The 17929-nt window shown below is 50.6% G+C and overlaps 4 protein-coding genes across 4 annotated transcripts; 3 read left to right on the forward strand and 1 right to left on the reverse strand.

Moving 5' to 3' along the window:
• Positions 1-205: 205 nt before the first annotated feature.
• On the forward strand, positions 206-2544 carry PSV08DRAFT_412479 (uncharacterized protein; the record flags this gene model as incomplete). The annotated part of the gene is made up of 1 exon (XM_014225767.2): positions 206-2544. Exon 1 carries the CDS (start codon positions 313-315, stop codon positions 2542-2544), a length of 2232 nt encoding a protein of 743 aa, XP_014081242.2. The 5' UTR covers positions 206-312.
• A 2105-nt stretch (positions 2545-4649) lies between these two features.
• Positions 4650-6040, reverse strand: PSV08DRAFT_405284 (uncharacterized protein; the record flags this gene model as incomplete). Its single annotated transcript, XM_066093714.1, has 4 exons — positions 5693-6040; positions 5398-5639; positions 5120-5257; positions 4650-5021 (listed from the first exon to the last, which is right to left on the reverse strand). Exons 1-4 carry the CDS (start codon positions 5757-5759, stop codon positions 4650-4652), a joined length of 819 nt encoding a protein of 272 aa, XP_065948161.1. The 5' UTR covers positions 5760-6040.
• A 250-nt stretch (positions 6041-6290) lies between these two features.
• PSV08DRAFT_334213 (uncharacterized protein) lies at positions 6291-7596 on the forward strand. The gene has a single exon (XM_014225768.2). The coding sequence runs from the start codon at positions 6407-6409 to the stop codon at positions 7208-7210; it is 804 nt and encodes a 267-aa protein (XP_014081243.1). The 5' UTR covers positions 6291-6406; the 3' UTR covers positions 7211-7596.
• Positions 7597-11999: 4403 nt separating this feature from the next.
• On the forward strand, positions 12000-13276 carry PSV08DRAFT_210235 (uncharacterized protein). Its single transcript, XM_014225769.2, has 3 exons — positions 12000-12518; positions 12569-12654; positions 12704-13276. The coding sequence occupies exons 1-3, from the start codon at positions 12006-12008 to the stop codon at positions 13215-13217; spliced, it is 1113 nt and encodes a 370-aa protein (XP_014081244.1). The 5' UTR covers positions 12000-12005; the 3' UTR covers positions 13218-13276.
• Positions 13277-17929: the final 4653 nt, after the last annotated feature.

The following is a 17929-nucleotide window of genomic DNA, read 5'->3' on the forward strand; positions in this document are numbered from 1 at the left end:
GGCAGTGGCAATGGCAATGGCAATAGCAATGGAAATGGAAATGGAAATGGCAATGGAAATGGAAATGGAAATGGAAATGGCAATGGCAATGGAAATGGAAATGGAAATGGAAATGGAAATGGAAATGGAAATGGAAATGGCAATGGCAATGGCACTGCACATGCCCGTGGCCCACGGCCAGCACCCAGCAGGCCTCGAACCAGTTCCATCCGCTTCACCACCATGCTGAGACCCTTCGCTTTTGGACCCTAGAACATCCTTTTGCCAGACCCCTCAGGCAATTGCTGTTTGCTTGCCCGCAGCTGGCTTACTATGCTACGTTTGCGACCATCAGAGCTTGCCCTGACACCAGACGACGTCGACGAGACATTCTGCCGCATCTCCCTCAAGCAGACATCCACAGCACGGCAACACTGGGCAATGCGCCCTCATGGGCAGCCCGGCCGGCCCGTCCTGCGACGTGGCCCGCAGAGAGCTGTCCGCGATGCCATCACTGCCCCCGCTAACATTCCCACCTTGCAGCCCCAGCAAGCCGTTTTCGATTCTGTCAATGAGGAAGAGGGCGTGCACAACCAGCCATCGACTGAACCGCCAGGCCATGACAACAGCCATGCAGCCTTGCCCCACCACACACTGGAGAGAAGTGATGAAGCGGTTCCACCAGGCCGTCACGCACTAGACACACACATCACTTCCGATGGACAAGGTGAGAGCGCTTCCCATCCACCCCCAGATCCACTGTCTGAACCCGCAACGTCCGGAACTACTGGGAATATCGATAGCAGTAATGGACAATCGGTACAATCGCCCCCAGCCGACGGTGCTGGGAACACACCAGGGCTGCGAGGTGGTGGAAGCCTGGTAGGCATTGTTCATTGTCGCAATGGTCGTCGAAACATCACCCGTGAGCATTCGCCATTACATCAGGTACAGAAACTCGCCTCACCTGCCCAGCAAGTGTCTCTAGGAGACCCTAGCAAATCACCGATTAACCCTCGGTATAACAATTCTACCCTCGGCTCAAATGGCCACTTGATTCAAACTCCGAGATGGGCGGACTGTCATTCCCAGAAGCGCCTGCCAAATAGTGAGCCGCGTCGCAGTAGTGGTCCTCAACCAGCTATTGCACGAAGCCTGTCATCGGGAGCCACGCCATTGTCCAGTGTCACATGTCCAAGCATTTCATCTGACGACGTGTTCGGGACACCTGCAATGCCAGAGCACTCGACCAGACGCCACAGGGACTCTTACAGCTTGACCAGCAATGACCATTCAATCCTCGATCCGAGGAATTTCTCAGGCGCTGTAGGAAGTGTGAGGCCATCAGATCATACAAGCATGAGACCCAGAGAGCGCGGCAGTGACGCTACCAGTGCCAGTACAGGCTATTCTTGGTATGGGTCACTGTCTTCGGATGTGCGGTTCCCAAGCAGTGAGCATTCACAAAGTGGGGCCTCTCCTTCTTCCCAGCTGGGTGGTATCAGCACCAGGTCACATGGACCTTCACCACTCCCGTCCATGCCATATAAGCGAGTACAGAATGATGCCACCACGCCATCACCAACATTAGGTGACTCAAGGCAGATTTCAGGAGGCTACGTCGAAGCTGCCACTGCTGCCGTCGATGAATTGCAATCACCTTTGGATCCGTATGCAGAGCACTATCAGCGTCGTATACACACTCAGCATGCCTTGCTCAACTATCCCACGTATGCAAACCCCGCCCATCCATCGCTCTCTACCAGGGGTAATTCGCCCACCTTTCTCCGGCCAAGTCAATCACTCCGGATGGAACAAGGCTCGAGTGAAAACGCACCAGTTTCAGTGCCAGTCAATCATGGCGATGCAGCCCGTTATGGCCGAGTGCCGGCGCACCGAGCGGCATACCAACGCTTGCAGAGTCCACCCAACACCACGTACTCTGGTGCTATAGGAGACAGCGAGATGCCATCATCCCGTTACAGTGCGGTGCCGCCCGCGGCCCCGCATGACGCATCCAATCGATCTCGCGATTACACGGCGCATGGTTCGGCAACGACGGGTATGCCGCGCGGTGGAGATGTTTCTCGTTCAGCAAGCGCAGTACACATGCACACGCTCCAACACGAGTTTCAGATGCAGAGTCACGACGTAGTCGAGGCCGAAGCACCGAGGTGGTCACCACGACAGCCCTCGAGCCAGTATAGGGCCGAGTTTGCAAGCCAGGTGCCTGTAGGCATGTATCGATCGGCGTCTAGCTCTCTCGGCCTGCAACCCAGGCGTGATGGTCCTCTGAGTGCTCTTGCTTCGTCTGAGCAAGGCAGCGGGACTACGAGCCGATACACGCAGTCGTCACTCATTCGAGCCACGGCGGCAGCAACGGGGCGGACGTATCGGCGGATTCGGCCAGAACAGCGTGATCAAGAGAATGACGGGGATGGCATGGTGATGCGACGTGAGGAAGCCAATGTGGCTGCGCGCTATGGCGAGGAGGAGCAGCACCGGACCATGATGAATGAGACGCCGCCGAGGATTGGGCGTGTTGAGCGCCGGATGATGGAGTAAGTAGGTGGACAGGGTGATTTTGGAGTTGAATAGAATGGGGACATGGGACGATTGGATGATTAATCGTCGTGGTGGTGGCATTGAGTTAGTTCATGATAGGGTTAAGAGACGAGCATGGTTTGTTGTCTTGTTTACTGCTAGTCAACAGATGTTGAGCGTACTTGGATTACCTGAATAGTAATTGGCATAGTTTACTAGGGAGAAAGCAAGCACGAGATTTCTCCAAGCTTGATGTGCTGCGGTCTACAGAGAGGAACGAGAGTAGTGTTTGAAGCCGGGCATGGTGTAGTTTGACGTTGACGAACATGTTCTTGTTCCTGCCAAGTGTACGTACCCACTTTTTTCTTATTCCAGCCACGCCCTTGTCTTAGCGAGAATTGCGACCGAGAAGGTAGTTTGGTACACTAAATTTTCGATAGAGCAGAAGACGATCTGACGAGTAGTCTAGTGGTGGGCTACACTGATTTGTGATACTCCCACATGACTTGGGTGGAACGTGCCGAGAGAGGGGTTTTGTTCGGCGTCGTCGTGAAAGCAGTAACTTTGGACATGTCACTGTACATGAAGATTGAAACAAGGCGCGGGAAGCTATCAGGCAGCCAACTGCCTGTTTCGGGGACCATGTACGTACACGGTGGCGTGCATTAGGAAGGAAGGGCATGACGATGAATGGAGCGTGTTGGCAGTCGGCTATGACTCGAACTGGGGGCGAACACGTCGATTCTGCGTGTGTGCCGGTAGTTGGATGGCCGCAAACAAAAAAACCAGTTTAACTGCATTTGCCGTCCGAGTACCGTGACATGGAGCATGTACTCCTGCTTTGTGCATGAAAGGTTTGCCGGCCGGTAAGCAGGCCAACAAGCTGCTAGATGGAATCGGGCCCTTTTTCGGGGGGAGGGCGCGGTCCAGAAGGTAGAAGGTAATGCATGGAAGGCGAATGGCAAGAAGCCAAGAAGCCATGGCTAGTATGTTTTTGGGATGCGTTGGGACGTTTACACCTAGCCGTGGCCTATCGGTTGGGTGTGGTCTGGACTGGATGAAACATGGTGGGTGTGGTGGGGGGGCAGCTGCGCCATGGTGCAAATGGCGAATGCGGGGTCTGATTTGGAGTCGAGCGTAAGTATAGGCGTACCGTGAATAGTATCAGCGACGGGGGCATGTGTAAGCAAAAGACGACGAAACTGGGAAGCGCAGGTTCAGACGGAGGCGACAAGATCCGAAGACCAAGATAGAGACGCCATTTTTGGGGGTGGGTGACGCGAGCGCTTCGTGGGGTGGGCGGCTCGCACGAACCCGCATCCCGTTATAGCAGCCGGTGGGCGACTAGCACGCAAAGAGCCTCATCTGGCGCCCGGCTTGGAAGCAACAATGTTCATGCGTCGAGTAACAGGCGGCCAGGACAGGTGGATGCACATGGTGCTTGGTAACATGGTTTGGCAAAGGACAGCAGCATCTCCGGTAGGACCAGTGGCCGAGAGTAGATGGATGCAATTTATTAGACGAGTTGCATGAGCATTGATTGGACATGGGCATTGTGTAGAGTACATTTATCTCGGTGGCTTTGCCGGGCGGTGATTGGCCGGGCGGGGTGGCTGAGGCGGTGCAGCGGCTGTTGAGGCTCTCGCTACCGTTGGCCGAAGAAAAAGGGTCTGTCTGGGCCTGGGACTGTACATGGAGATGGGACTGGCGAGCATGTAGCAGTACAATGAGCATCAGGCCCCGTTACCCACAGCAGCACCAGCAGGGCTGGACTGGGTGCACGCTGGCATGTGGCGGCAGCATGGCGATTGGTGAGCAATGCAAAACAGACGTGTTGAAACAAATAGATGGGTGTTTGCAATGCGCATGAGCCAATCCCGAGGCCATGTCCCGAGCCAAGGCCAGTCGCGCATGACAGCGATCCAAGGGATCCGTGGGCCGTCGGTGGTGGAGCTGGCGGAGCGTAGAGCACCATCTGGCCGTCGCGACAGAGGTCGGATGGACACGCTGTCATGCGACGGGGTGACAGATGGCAGAAACTGCTGCTGATCGCCCGCGGGCCTTGGCGCAACATGCAACATTGGGCAGGCCAGAGAGGGCGTCTTGTGGGCGTGCTTCTTTTTTGTTTAATCAGTCACGGCCATTTCGTCATTTGCCAGTTGGGCGCATTGCACTGGCCCGGGACTGCAGACATGGTTTTGCTGGGTGAAGCCAGGCATAGCATGAGCAGATGGAATAGTAGACCAGGGTAGCATAGTAGTGCCGACAGGCGTAGCGAAAGCTTCTCTGCCTTTTTTTTTTTTGGCTGGTTCGGCTCCGCCGCCCAATTCACGTCGTAGTGGGAGTAAGTACTGTACTCTGGAGTCGAGGCCCAGCAGCAGCAGCAGCAGCACACGCACACGCACACACGCACCGACGATGCTTTTGGCACGCAGAGGCCGCGGCCCCCGTGGGCAGAGTATGGCGGGCGCACGAGGCTGGGAAACGGGCAGGTCGGGCTGGTGTGCGTCAGTGTACTCTATGCTGCTACTGCTACTGCGTGGTCGCCTGCTATTCATCCACCAAGGCCATCCGGCTCCACTCTAACACGCCTCACCGCCTCAAGCACCGTCTGCCAGGCTGGGAACGTGACCCAAGTGCGCTGCCAGCAGGCCCGTCTAGTCCCCGCCGTGTCTGCAGATACATAATTGTCGACGACGCCGGCCGGCTGCACAACTGCAACGTCTTGAACGCCCTGGCCTGCAGTGCAGCCGTCAGTCTACATACTATTACATTCTCCCCTCCCTGTCCTCAAACACCGCCGCCCGCCCTTCGAAACGCGACTCGCAACACGCCTTGATTGGCCGTCGCTCCCTGTCGCCTACCGCGCCCTACCCTGCCGGCAAACCATTGGCTTGCACTTGAAACACTGTGCATTCCTGCCCTCGTGCCCTCAGCACCACTCGCAATCTTGCCTCCCCCCCAAACCGGCCATACAGCCGCTGGCCCTCGCCTGCCGCCGCGCGCTACCCACTCGATTGGCTGCCACCGCCAGCCGCCGAACCACGACGCCCATAGGCCCCGTACGATTGCCTCTCGGTTTAGCATCCCACCTGCACCGCCAGCCCAGGGGCCCGCTGCTATTAAGTATCACGCTCGCCAGCCCGACCACACGCTCCCTCACACACACTGTCAGTCTCCAGCTTCCCTTCGTCACTCCCCTTTTTCTTTTCTTTTCCCACCTCCGACCCTGCCATCCCAGCGGTGCAGGTGCCTCGTCCACTCCGGCAGTGACCCTCGCCTTCCTCCTTCCCCCTACTACTTTACGCCACCACCACCACAACTCCCTTATTGGCAGCGCCATCCACACCTTCTCTCCACAACACCAAAAAAATTTCTCTCCCCCCGTCTCGACTGCCCTTCGTCTTCCGACTGGACTCGGACTTTTCCGTCGCTCTAATCTTTCTGCTGCCTTGCCAATTCAACCTTGTTGTCGTGCTGCCCACCAAGCCACAGCACAATCAGCCTTGGACACCCGCTTACCCACTCTTCAGACCGGAACCACATTCACTTCTTAAGACATCACCACCACCACCACCACCACACACACACACACACACACAACTTCACCATGCCTTACTCACCAAATCTTGCTGCCGAGAATCAGGCGGCCTTGGACCACTTCATCCAACTCCCAGTGTCAAGTGACATGATCTCATATCTTGCTCAAAAGGCCACTCAAGTCATCCGCTGCGAGCCATGCGTCAACAAGAACCTCCCACCCACACCACCAGCCTCGCCCTCGCAGCACACTGCCTCTCACCCCCGGGAACCGGCCCTTCCATCCGTCGAAGAGTTCATCACTTCCATTGTCGAGAGATCACATGTCCAGACTGCCACCCTCATGTCTTCGCTCATCTACCTCAGCCGGTTACGGTCACGCCTCCCCCCTGTTGCAAAGGGCATGCGCTGCACTGTCCACCGCATCTTCCTCGCCTCGCTCATCCTTGCGGCTAAGAACCTCAACGACTCATCGCCCAAGAACAAGCACTGGGCAAAGTACTCGTCTGTTCGTGGCTACGACAACTTTGGCTTCTCCATCACAGAGGTCAACCTCATGGAGAAGCAGTTGCTCTTCCTCCTCGACTGGGACCTCCGCATCAACACCGACGACCTCTACTACCACCTCGAGCCTTTCCTAGCCCCCATCCGCGTCTGGCAATCACGCCAGGCTGAGAAGGCCAGGCTTGCCGAGAAGGAGAAGGAGCTTGCCCGCAAGCAGTACCAGCTCACCACTGAGAACCTCTCGCGTTCAGTCCACACCTACCCGTCAAACTCATCCATGTCTTCACACGCTTCCCGTGCTCAGAGGCATCGCATGCAATACGTCCCATCATCCCGCGCACCCTCGCGCACACCCTCGCTATCACCACCCACACGAAGCTCCTCGGCCTCAGTCTCATCGGAATCGCCTTCCAGCTTCCACGAGGAGCCTTCAGAGGCCGTTCTCCACCGCTACGACGCGGACCAGGGTGCCAATGTTGTATATATCAATGGCCCTATCCCGTACGCAGCCCCCAAGCAGCAGCATGCTCTCCCACTGTACGAGCACCAGCCTTCCAAAAAGGTCAAGACGTCAGCCGGCGGCATCTTCAGCCGGATGTTCGGCCAGACGGGCGCTTATGCCGGCCGTCAGGTCACGTATTAATTTGATTCGCTATCTTGCACACACACACACACTGTCGCTTACCACAACTTTGCCTTGTTTCCTTCTTTGTGTTTTACTTTTTTTTCCTTTTAGCTTTGCGCTTGGTTTCACCAAAGGGAGTCTCAACGGGTGTTATACGGCTGACATGATCTGACGAAAAATGCTCACTGGATGGGACATTTCTTCGCCCATCTCGTCACCAGTTGCATTGGAAGGCGTTCATTTCTCAGCATTTGCATAACACAGCATGGAATCGGCGTTGGAAATTATCATCCTCATCACATCATCAATAGTTTGTCGGAGCACCGACGTACGGCTACTAGTTCAAGGTTCGCTCCGCTGTCTGTCCTCGTTTGGCAGGTGGCGCGAGTAATGAAAAAATCATTAAACATATTTTGAATCACTCCACTTCTGGCTTTTGCATCTTCTTTTGGCTTGGCGGTGCACCAAACGGCCTGCGTCTCCGAAAAATAAAACAGCATGACGCCCTTTGCTCTGCCTTTCAATCTCGGTAGATTGCATCTGACGGGGCGCGCTAACGCTGCAACGGCTATCTATCCAACGGCACGACTAGGGGCGTGTTATCCACCTAGCGGGAACGACTGTTGCATTTGGCCATGCGCGACTCATCTACATTACGCGACCTGTGTGCCAAAGTTTCTAAAGAGGATGTGGGATCAATAAGACGCTGAGACCCCTCGTAGATCCATTATTAAACACGACTCAGAGGAGATGCCACATTTGGGCCGCGGCCAACAAAAAAAAGGGACATGCCGCGTCTGTCCTGATTTTTTTCCGCCTTAACTCATCACAAACACGAAGAAAGTCATGATATGGGAGAATATACTCTTGCCTACAGCATCAGGATTGTTACAATGATTGACCGATGATTGACCGGGCCGCAGGTGTGTCTCAACAGCATGTGGGGGAGAATAGCTTATTTTCACTGTGTAGTAGTAAGATGACCCGAATATCTGTCCGCAGGCACATGTTACTACTATGTGATCCTCTCGTATCTGCCTCGTGATGCGACTCGGGCATCTTTCTTTTCATCACCATCATCCCCCACTTACCCTTTTTTTTGTCCGTCTCCGCTTGCGCAGCCACATTGGGCTGACAGGCTATACCCCATTCCATGCACCATGTCTACCTGCCTACCGTTTGATTGAATGATCTACGTCTGCCGCTTTTTCTCTCTCTTGGCCTTGTGTCCCAGACCCGTTACGGCAAAACCAATCAAGTGCGGGATGTAGGTGATATTTGAGACCGGAACTAAGTAGGCTGACACGCAGCCCGCGATGCCAATGTCGAAGATTCCCGCGGTAAGCACGGCACACATGGGACTAAGACGACTGCATGATGTGTGTGTAAGAGAGAGAGAGAGAAAGCCTCGGAACGTCAACGCCACGGCATACACCAAGGCAGCACGGCATATGCATTGCTACTCTACATGATTTGTGAAGAGGAGCCAAAGAAAAAATAAGTGTGCATGCTCATCTAACTAAATCAACCACACTTCCCCCCCCCCGCTAGCAACAGCCAAAGAAAATCAATCTTTTTTGCTTTCCTCCCACACTTAACCCCCCCTTTGCCCCTGCATCTACCTGGCGTTGCATCTGCCTCACCAAAACCCCAGCCCGTACATGTCGTAACTGGGTAAGTAAAGTACATGCAAGAACATGGTGTCGCACAAGTCGAAACTTATTTTGGCCATTAATTTACTCTTTTTGCCCTTTTTTGGTGTTCAATTGGGTGTGCGAGCGCAACCCGGGTGCAGATCAAACGGTGACCTGGATTCAGATATCTGACACTCTGCATGTTGCTTGTACATTAGTAGTATATTACCCTTGGAGCCTGGGCGCCCCCGCTCGCGCGCGCGCCCCATGTTTCATCTTTCCTGCTTTTTCTCCCTACTACTCGCTTGGGTCTAGTGCGGAGGTTATACCGGTGCGGGCTTAGCCGTGTGATTGGTGGGATTGCTGGAGTGGGGCGGAGGCGGTTGCGACTAGACTGAGTTGAGAGGACAGGGACAGGATCGCCGGTGTTTGTTTCATCGTGTGCGAACATGGACCTACTTACGTCTATGTCTACGTACGTGTGTTCGGTGGCTCTGGGTTTTGGCTTGGGCGTCGTGTGCGTGGCCTGTGGAAATACATTGGTGCGGATAAGAGGAAAGTGATATCATCGAGGGGGGCTTCCACGGCTTCTGCTGCTCTCTAGATCTCAGGAAGTGCAGTCTGCTGGGTACGGTGGGGCGATTAGTTGTCGTCCCTATTGATATATGACTGCAAAATGTTATCAACACGACAAGTTCAGCCTTGCACTGATTGGGCTGCCAACACTACCTCTTGCAACTGGTAGTAGTACATTGCCGATCCCCTTCAACTCTCTCTTGTCTTGCACTCGTAAATAGATCGAGTGCCTTTTCCTTACCCAGATGAGGGTATGTTGCATCCACTAATACGAGAATTGGAGCTTTCAGATGCCCACACTACTAGTCTTTTGAAAACAAGTGTTATCGCGAGTCGGCATTTGTTTTGCATTCCAAACTATATACACTACGCATACCATCACTAGTCACTCTGCAACCAATCTCCCAATCACCTTGTGAGTACTCGGCAGTCAAAGTCGTCTCAATTGCCACACATGGTATCATCAATACTGAATTCAATGTCCTGGTTCAGCCCGGCCCTGGCATGACGTTTGAGCGAAGCCCAAATATCTTCGCACTCGAATTCCGCATACGGTACAGCATATAGCCTTACAATACAAACCATAAGACGCTCATCCATCCAAGTTCTCGTTGATCGCATCGATATAGCTCACATCCAATAATTCACTCGTAGCTCTCAACATGCTTGAAGCATGTACTTAGTCGACCCCAGGGATTGCTGGCTCGCAAAATTGGGACAGGCATTCCCTGCGCTCAACATTGTACCTTTGTCAAATTGTCTTTGTGTCGCTCACGACGTTCGGATATATAGTCTGGAGCCTTTTGGCCACTTCCTCGCAAGAAAAGCCTATCAAGAACGGCTTGTACTGGGGATCGCACATGTGACGGTCGAGAGCGCGAGCATGGACGGTTCGTCTTCCTGGGTAGATTACCCTAGCTTGACAGTTGCGAACAACTGGCGGATTGGTGATGATAAGTACCTCGTAACGAACTGGAGAATCGTCTCTATAAAGGGGGTTTCCGTCTACTGAAGGCTCATCGTGGGTCCTCAATTTCATCGCCATTCGGGTGATAGCAAACTTGAATCTGCTTAAGAGACGCAATGTCCTTAGCGAGTGTGGTGCGTGTGATCCCACAGAGGACTAATTCCACCTCGTCTGTTGCATCGCACTCATGCGCCACAACGTCAGTGGAGCTGTACTGGGAGGTGCAGCTATGGAAAGTGAGATTATGGCGGAGATGCCATCCATCAACTGAGGTCAAGTGAACCAGACCCTGGACTTGTCTTTTTTCTTGATTGACTAGCCAAAGTCAATTTCATCCACAAGAGTGTAGATGCTGTCTAATTGCGTCAAGACCTTGACCGAGGCACTAGGGAAATCTGTTCATCCGAGATGCCAAGGTTCCTGCTATCGACCTCCAGGCGTGACAGGGACCTTTTCAGTATGGCTACGACCGAGCAAGGGAAAGGACCAGATCCACACGTTATGCTGGCATTTGTTGGTCACGATGGCTCTAGCCTGCACTAGGGCGAAGAGGAGCATCATAATATAGAAAAGCCCAATCATTTTGACCAAAGAGGAGTGGAAGCCACCTATGTGGCGAGTGCTCTGGTGCGGTTTGGTTAGGACAGCAGAGGCAAAATCAGATGGTGAATGGATGGATGGATAAAGAAACGGAAAGGCATTCATAGGGTGCCAAACAAACGTCACTACAGAAAGTCACAAGAAGCAGTCTTGGTAAGAGCCCTCTTTCCTGGTTCTCGGATGGTGTTTGGGTCGTCAGATGCAGGCATGGCAGGTCGTGTCGTGTATCGATAGCCAAGGGAAACAAGAGCAAATGTGGTGACATGGAGTATCTCGCAACCAGCCACCACACCCTATGAGACTCGTTCATATTTCCACCAGCTGTGCATGCGTCTGTACAACGCCTTTCTAGTTCATCGTTTGGAAAATGCTAAAGTATGCTGCCAACCGCTAGACATATTCAGCGATGATTTCAGTTCCTTGATAGTTACGATGATGGCATCGACGTATACTATGGATCAGGATTTACCTTTATCGGGATTTGCCGCCAGGTTTTCCAGGTTTGTTTTCTTTCTTGAGCTGTTGGATTTTGGCTGATACGATAATCTCGGTGTGATCGAAACGGAGCGGCCCGCCTTGGTGATTGCAGCAACAACTACATCCTCGAATGTATACATCAATTTTTCTTGTTGTCGCAAAACAGGTGTCGCATGCGTCGCAGGTACTGACTCGAACGTGAAGATGGCTTCGAGAAGAGAACAAGTCTGCGCTTGTCGGGGCGGAATTGGGTACGTACTACCAAGACCTGCCTGGGACTGTGAGGGCTAGCGGCTCTACGACCTGAGGCGGGCATGAAACACTGCAACCCTCAGCATCAACGACAGGAGAATAATAAGAAGACCATGGCCCCTGGCATGCATTTCGCAATTGTTTTTCCTACCGCTGTCTCATTCCTTCTTTTCCTTCCTCGCTAAGTTTTTTTTTGCACCGCAGGTCCGGTACAGAGGTCCGATTTGCGCCTAAGCCCCAAAGACGCGCCAGTCACAGTACGCGCGCCCCGCCATCCTCAATGCGCCAGCAAGCTTCCTGTATCGACATGCCCGCCATGCCGTCCGGAATAAAAGAAATCCCCGTCCAGCTCCCTAAAAGCTTCGACCGCCCTGACGAGCCATGGCATCACTACCTTACCATTGACTTGATATGGTACGTCTTCGGGTACACGATATTCCATCCGTTTGTCTCATGGGTCGTCGTCTTGTGCCTCCGGGCGCAATACACACCGTATGGGAACCTCGAGATGCGCCTCGCTACTGCCTGGGCCATGCTCATGACCATCATCGGCCTTTTCAATCTGCTTAGCGACCGTATCGCTTTTGGACTGCCGCGCGAGGTGGATTTGGCTGAAGAGGTCATCGTAGTCACGGGCGGTGTCGAAGGATTGGGCGCACTCTTGGCCGAGACATATGGCATGCGCAATGCAAACATTGCTGTTCTCGACACCAAGAAGGTCGACGACGAAGTGTCCGAGAACACCGGCGTGCTGTACTATGAGTGTGATGTCAGCGATGCACAACAAGTCGAAGCCGCCGCAGCCCAGATTGTCGAAGATGTGAGCAACTCTCTACTTGGACGCATCGCATTGGATACTGACAACCGCAGCTCGGGGCCCCAACCATTCTCATCAACAATGCAGGTGTCATGCAGGCCAAGTCAGTCCTCGATTCGACCGCCGAGGAAGTCGAGAGGTACGCGTACAGCGTCGTCAACATAGACATCTGCTGATACACCAAACAGGACCTTCCGCGTCAACACGCTTGCCCACTTTAACACTCTCCGCACATTCGTACCACATATGCTAAAAGAAGGCCGAGGCACTATTGTTACTGTTGCGTCTGTCCTTGGACACCTTGGCGCGGCCAACCTATCCGCCTATACTGCCTCCAAAGCGGCACTCCTGGCGCTCCATCAGTCATTGCGCGCTGAACTTGCGCAGAACCCCGACGCCAAGCATATAAAAACCATCCTTGTAACGCCTGGCCAGATGGGCACACGCATGTTTGCAGGCCTCAAGACCCCAAGCAACTTCCTTGCGCCCATTGTCACGCCTGCTGAGATTGGTAAGGACATCATACGTATGATTGAAAAGGGCGATAGTGGAGAGATTGCAATTCCCCTCTACTCAAGATATATCCAAGTCCTTGGTGTGCTTCCTTTTGGCGTTCAGTACCTCATCAGGAAATGGAGCGGCATGGACAAAGCAGTAGGCCACATGAGAGAAGCGAGGCAAGAGCCAAAAGAGAAAAACTAGCTAATGTTTTATCCAAATCCAAATATACGATTCAGATGCCTTGGCATCACAACACATGATTCCCAGTCTCTCAAGGAGCTTCAATTTGGTCAGCGCATCCGATTTTTCCAATTGGCTGGCTACTGCGGGCAGACCCTGCCAATACTTCGCCTTGTTTCGTTATGCAATGAGCCCTAAGCTCATTAGCGAGTTTAGCACTTGGCAGAGCCGTTGTTCCATAAGATCCTTATGAGGGTCGCGTGGTTGATTGAGCTGTTCCTCTAATCTGCAGATATACAGTATGGACAACTACATAGTACTGAGACGGCAGCCTCTATTTGACGCAACCGAAGAAGTTACTCTTGACAATTCAAGCATAATCTTTCGCCAACCCAGCCTGTCACCCGTTTCTTGTTGAGTTAGGTCATGCTCATAGCTGTAAGTTAGTAGGATTGTACTAGGGAGTTACTGTGTACAGGGGTAACCCACGATGTTTTCCCAAAAGAAAATGTCATTTCACAATGAGCGAGGTTTATATAGTGGGTTGGGCATGTTATCTTGTCTCAACATACCTTTTACCGCCGTACCGTATCCAGTAAATCTTTCGGTGGCGACAGCGGTATCTGATCGCTCTTCGCTCATTCGCCCCTCAGCGCATGTAGCGGTAACTTCAAGGCATCCACGAACAACATCCATGATTGCGGCGACATCAGGACAAAGAGTAATATGATGGACTACTGTACAATGGTTTAGCACAGCAAGAAAAGATGCATACCTCAGATCATTACTTCATGTTGTGTTGTCAGTGGTCAATGTCTATCAAGGCTGAAGCGTAAACAGCGAAGTGTATGAGTTACGCATAATTTTGTTTACTTAGCAATTATTGTACTTCAACCCTACATCTTGACTTTGACGTGTGTGCTTGTGTTCTGAATCCATTTGTGAAGCGCAGTACAGCCATACCATGGTTGCTACGTATTAGTGCGGGACGAGTCATCCTTGGTACGATTGAGAGTCGTAAGAACTCATCACATACGAGTACACACCATGACTTGTTGCTACTCGCGTCGCGCCTTCTTCTCCTACTGGTGTCCAAAAACCTTTACTCGCATCGTAAGAACGACATGCGCTACTTTGACAGGACTTGAAGCTTATAATAAGATCCACACAGCGGCCTAAGACTATTTAATTTTAATAAAATCTTAATAGAGTATCTAGATAAGCTTAATAAGTCCGTAATACAAGCACTTATTAAATTAAGTAGAGGTATTAGTATATCTTTTATTATCTATACTCCCGTAACTAAAAATATATTTCCCTCTTAAAAACGCCCTACGTACTACTATAGATAAGTGTAAGTAGCTTATATATTTTATCTATAATATCCTCTTTTAAGTCTATAAGATATAGCTAATATCTAGAGACTTCTTTATATCTTACGACTTAAGACTAGGACTAAGTAAGATAGTAAAGCGTATTTCTACTGCCTATCTTAACTCTATATTAATACATTATACTACTTACTTAGTAAATACTACCCTATAAAGAACTCTAATAAGATTTAACTTAATATTATATGTAAAGATATTCTAAATCTACTAACTTTAGGCCGCGATCCTACTCTTTCTTGTTATCTTCTATCTAAGCCTACTTTACCTAATAATCTAAATACTAATTAAGAGAATGTATATCTAATGATTTACTTCTTCTACGGCTTAATAGTCTTACCGTCACGACTATCAGGGATCTTTGCTATTTCTTCTTCTCAGCTTCCCCGCCTTGAACCTGCAACTTTACTGGATGGCGAGATCTTGACATGGGCGGGTAAATATCGAGCATTGGTTGATTGTCCAGGGCAAGGAGTGGATGGACATGTGTATTCAGTAATTTCTAAGGACCAAGAAAATGCGTTGAGAATGTATGAAGGGGATACCCATGGAATCGTACACGCGAGTGTAATGTTAAAGGAGAGAGATGGAAGTGAGGAAATTCCGGTTTTGTGGGTTCGAAGATGAGTTGGCTCGGTAAAGGATCGACCAACCACACAGTTTCACTCATAACAACGTTACTTAAGCTATCTAGTTCAGCTTTACCCCTCGGCCCCAAGCTGTTTTCATGCTCAGGAGTCTACAGATTTCCTGATTGACCTCATGATACATGCTCCTATAATCCAAGCCCTACCCTAGTTTGATATGGGTGAGAGTTCTTTACCAGCGTAATGAAGGGGTTTTCGAATTTTGAGCATTCGATCTGTAATCTATCTTGCTGAGATTAACAGGACACAAAAGCCATGTTTTTGTCTTTACATGTACCTAGGCTGAAGTGTAGATACAATAAATCGGCGCATGAATTAACGCGTAGATTGATGCGCGGATCGACGTGGAGTATTAAGGATAGAGATGACTAACTAAAATACTAAAAAAGTATCACGATAGTTCTACTATCTACCTAACAGCCTTACCCATATTTTGTGCACGGACTATCAAGCCGATCAAGCTAATCAAGCCAGAGACTCTAGCTTGACTTGACCTGGTGGGATTTTCAAAAGCTCCGGCTTAACTTGACTCCACCTAATATATGGGCCGGCTTGACTTGACAGTTTGATATCAGCTTGCTTGTTGCCAAGTATGATGATGACTAACACGAACATAGTTAGAGAAGGCAACAGCGAGATCAGTGGTAGCAGAGGTGGAGGAGATGGTGACGTTAGTAGTTACGACGATTTTGCGCTCCAGAACGAAAGTGAAGGCGAAGAGTTCAAGCGAAACTTTCGAGAAGACACAGGACGAGAGCTCAAATCAGCCAGCTCCTTCTACAAACATCAGTCAAGGTAAGCGCCCGGGTGCGATCTTGATAGTGGCTCTTGCACACCATTTCTGACATTGCGTAGAAAATACGGTCGTTATCGAAGACAGTTAACCCAGCGTAGATATAGACAAGGGCGACTCGCACGAAAATAATGCAGATATGCAGATAGGCGATCGGCTTGAAGTTTCGAGCATCACAGCCCCGGATTTTCGCGGTGGGGAGTGTCCTATAGATACGGAGAATGTTGTCGACTCTAATACAGTTAAAAAAGCGAAGACTCAAATAAGAAGGTCCCCGTATCGCAAATTTCTATCAACTCCGCCAATGAGCTCGTCGAAGATAAATGTCGAACAATCAACGTAAGACAGCCCTCTTACGATTGAAAACACGAGCAGTAGCAGCAGCGATACCGATGGTGATCATAATGATTGCGATAATCAGACTGCATAGCTGAACCGCAAGCGGAAACGCTTCCCGTCAGCCAAGCGGCACATTCAATCATCAAACACGAAATCGAGGTAGCGCCTTAAGCACAATGTACGCCTATTGAAACAGCGAAGGCTACCCCTCTTAGGTGGCAGGCAGTTCTCCAACCGTCCTTTGGCCCTAAAACCTCTTTTAGGACTACCGTACCGTGGATACGATGCCAAAATCTAATGTAGCGATAACGGTAGCGATGATAGTAGTGAATATCGCTCGCAAAAGCATAAGCGGAAGCGCATTTAGGATAATGTGAACGATGACGACGAATATGAGGTAAAGAAGATTATCGATGCCCGTGTCCATTGTGGAAAGCTACAGTACCATGTAAGATGGCTAGAATATGAGAAGGATCTGGAGTGGTACGATGCGTCTAACTTCAAGAATAGCCCGCACAGACTCTGGGATTTCCAGGCGGCCAATCCTTTATATCTAGGCCCTCTAAGAAGGTTGGAGATATGGATGTAGTGCTGAGAGAAGGATAGAGATGCAGGTAATCATTCTGATGATAGTAAGCCTAAAGAACTGAACAACTAGGTGGGATACTGTTGGCGGACTGGCGTTTCTGACTCAGTGTCGTTCCATTGCCTTGTTTCTCCTCACTACTAGGTTGGCGCAATGTTGTGTTTTCCTCCCTTATTATCACTAGTTGTAAGTTACTGCTGTTAGCCTCACATTTTGAGTTTACTTGAGGAAAGTGAAGATGAAGCTATAATGCATGCTAGACCTATCCACTAGACTACTGTTGTAGTTACTGCCGATGCCAATGGCTTCGCTATACTAACAATTAGTATTACTTGCTACGGGTGCATTTATTCATTTTTCGTGTAAACGTGGGCCTAAAGAATTGTCTAAGTATCTGTCGTACACGTTAATTTAAATCTTATCGATGGACTCTGCCGGAGGGCGTTCAGTCTGTTACACTGAGTTATCTAAAGATGATCTTCACACAAGCATCCCACAGGCGCAAAATTCATATCATAAGTTATTTTTGTTCCATTGAACCTACTCCTAGCACTTTAAGCTAACTATCCTACGTGGGAGCGATTAGATTATGGCTTTCTGATGCTTTGCAACATGTTTAAAGATTGTACGTCCGTCTTGACCTGGTAGATCAAACTGTAAAAATTAACTCCTTTGTTCATCTGAAGAGAGGAATTCTCTACCTTAATGGTTCTGTAAAACTAGTTGAAAGTTCTTTTGAAGCCAGGTCTTTTGTTATCCTAACAAATATTTCCATATTTAGCAAAGTTGCAGGCTACGCTTGGCTCTGAAGCTGAACAGCAAGCTGGTAACTCTTGCGGGATAGGTTTAGCAGCGGGACTAGCAATTGCTGCTACTGCAAAGAGGCAGATAGTAAGAATCGAGAACTGAGGGAATTGCATTTTAGAAATGATTGAGAGAAGGTCTTGCGTATAAGATGATGATGTTCAATAGTCACAACT

This window comes from Bipolaris maydis (genome assembly GCF_028858645.1).
Source record: "Bipolaris maydis strain C4 unplaced genomic scaffold PSV08scaffold_15, whole genome shotgun sequence".
Lineage (NCBI taxonomy): Eukaryota > Fungi > Ascomycota > Dothideomycetes > Pleosporales > Pleosporaceae > Bipolaris > Bipolaris maydis.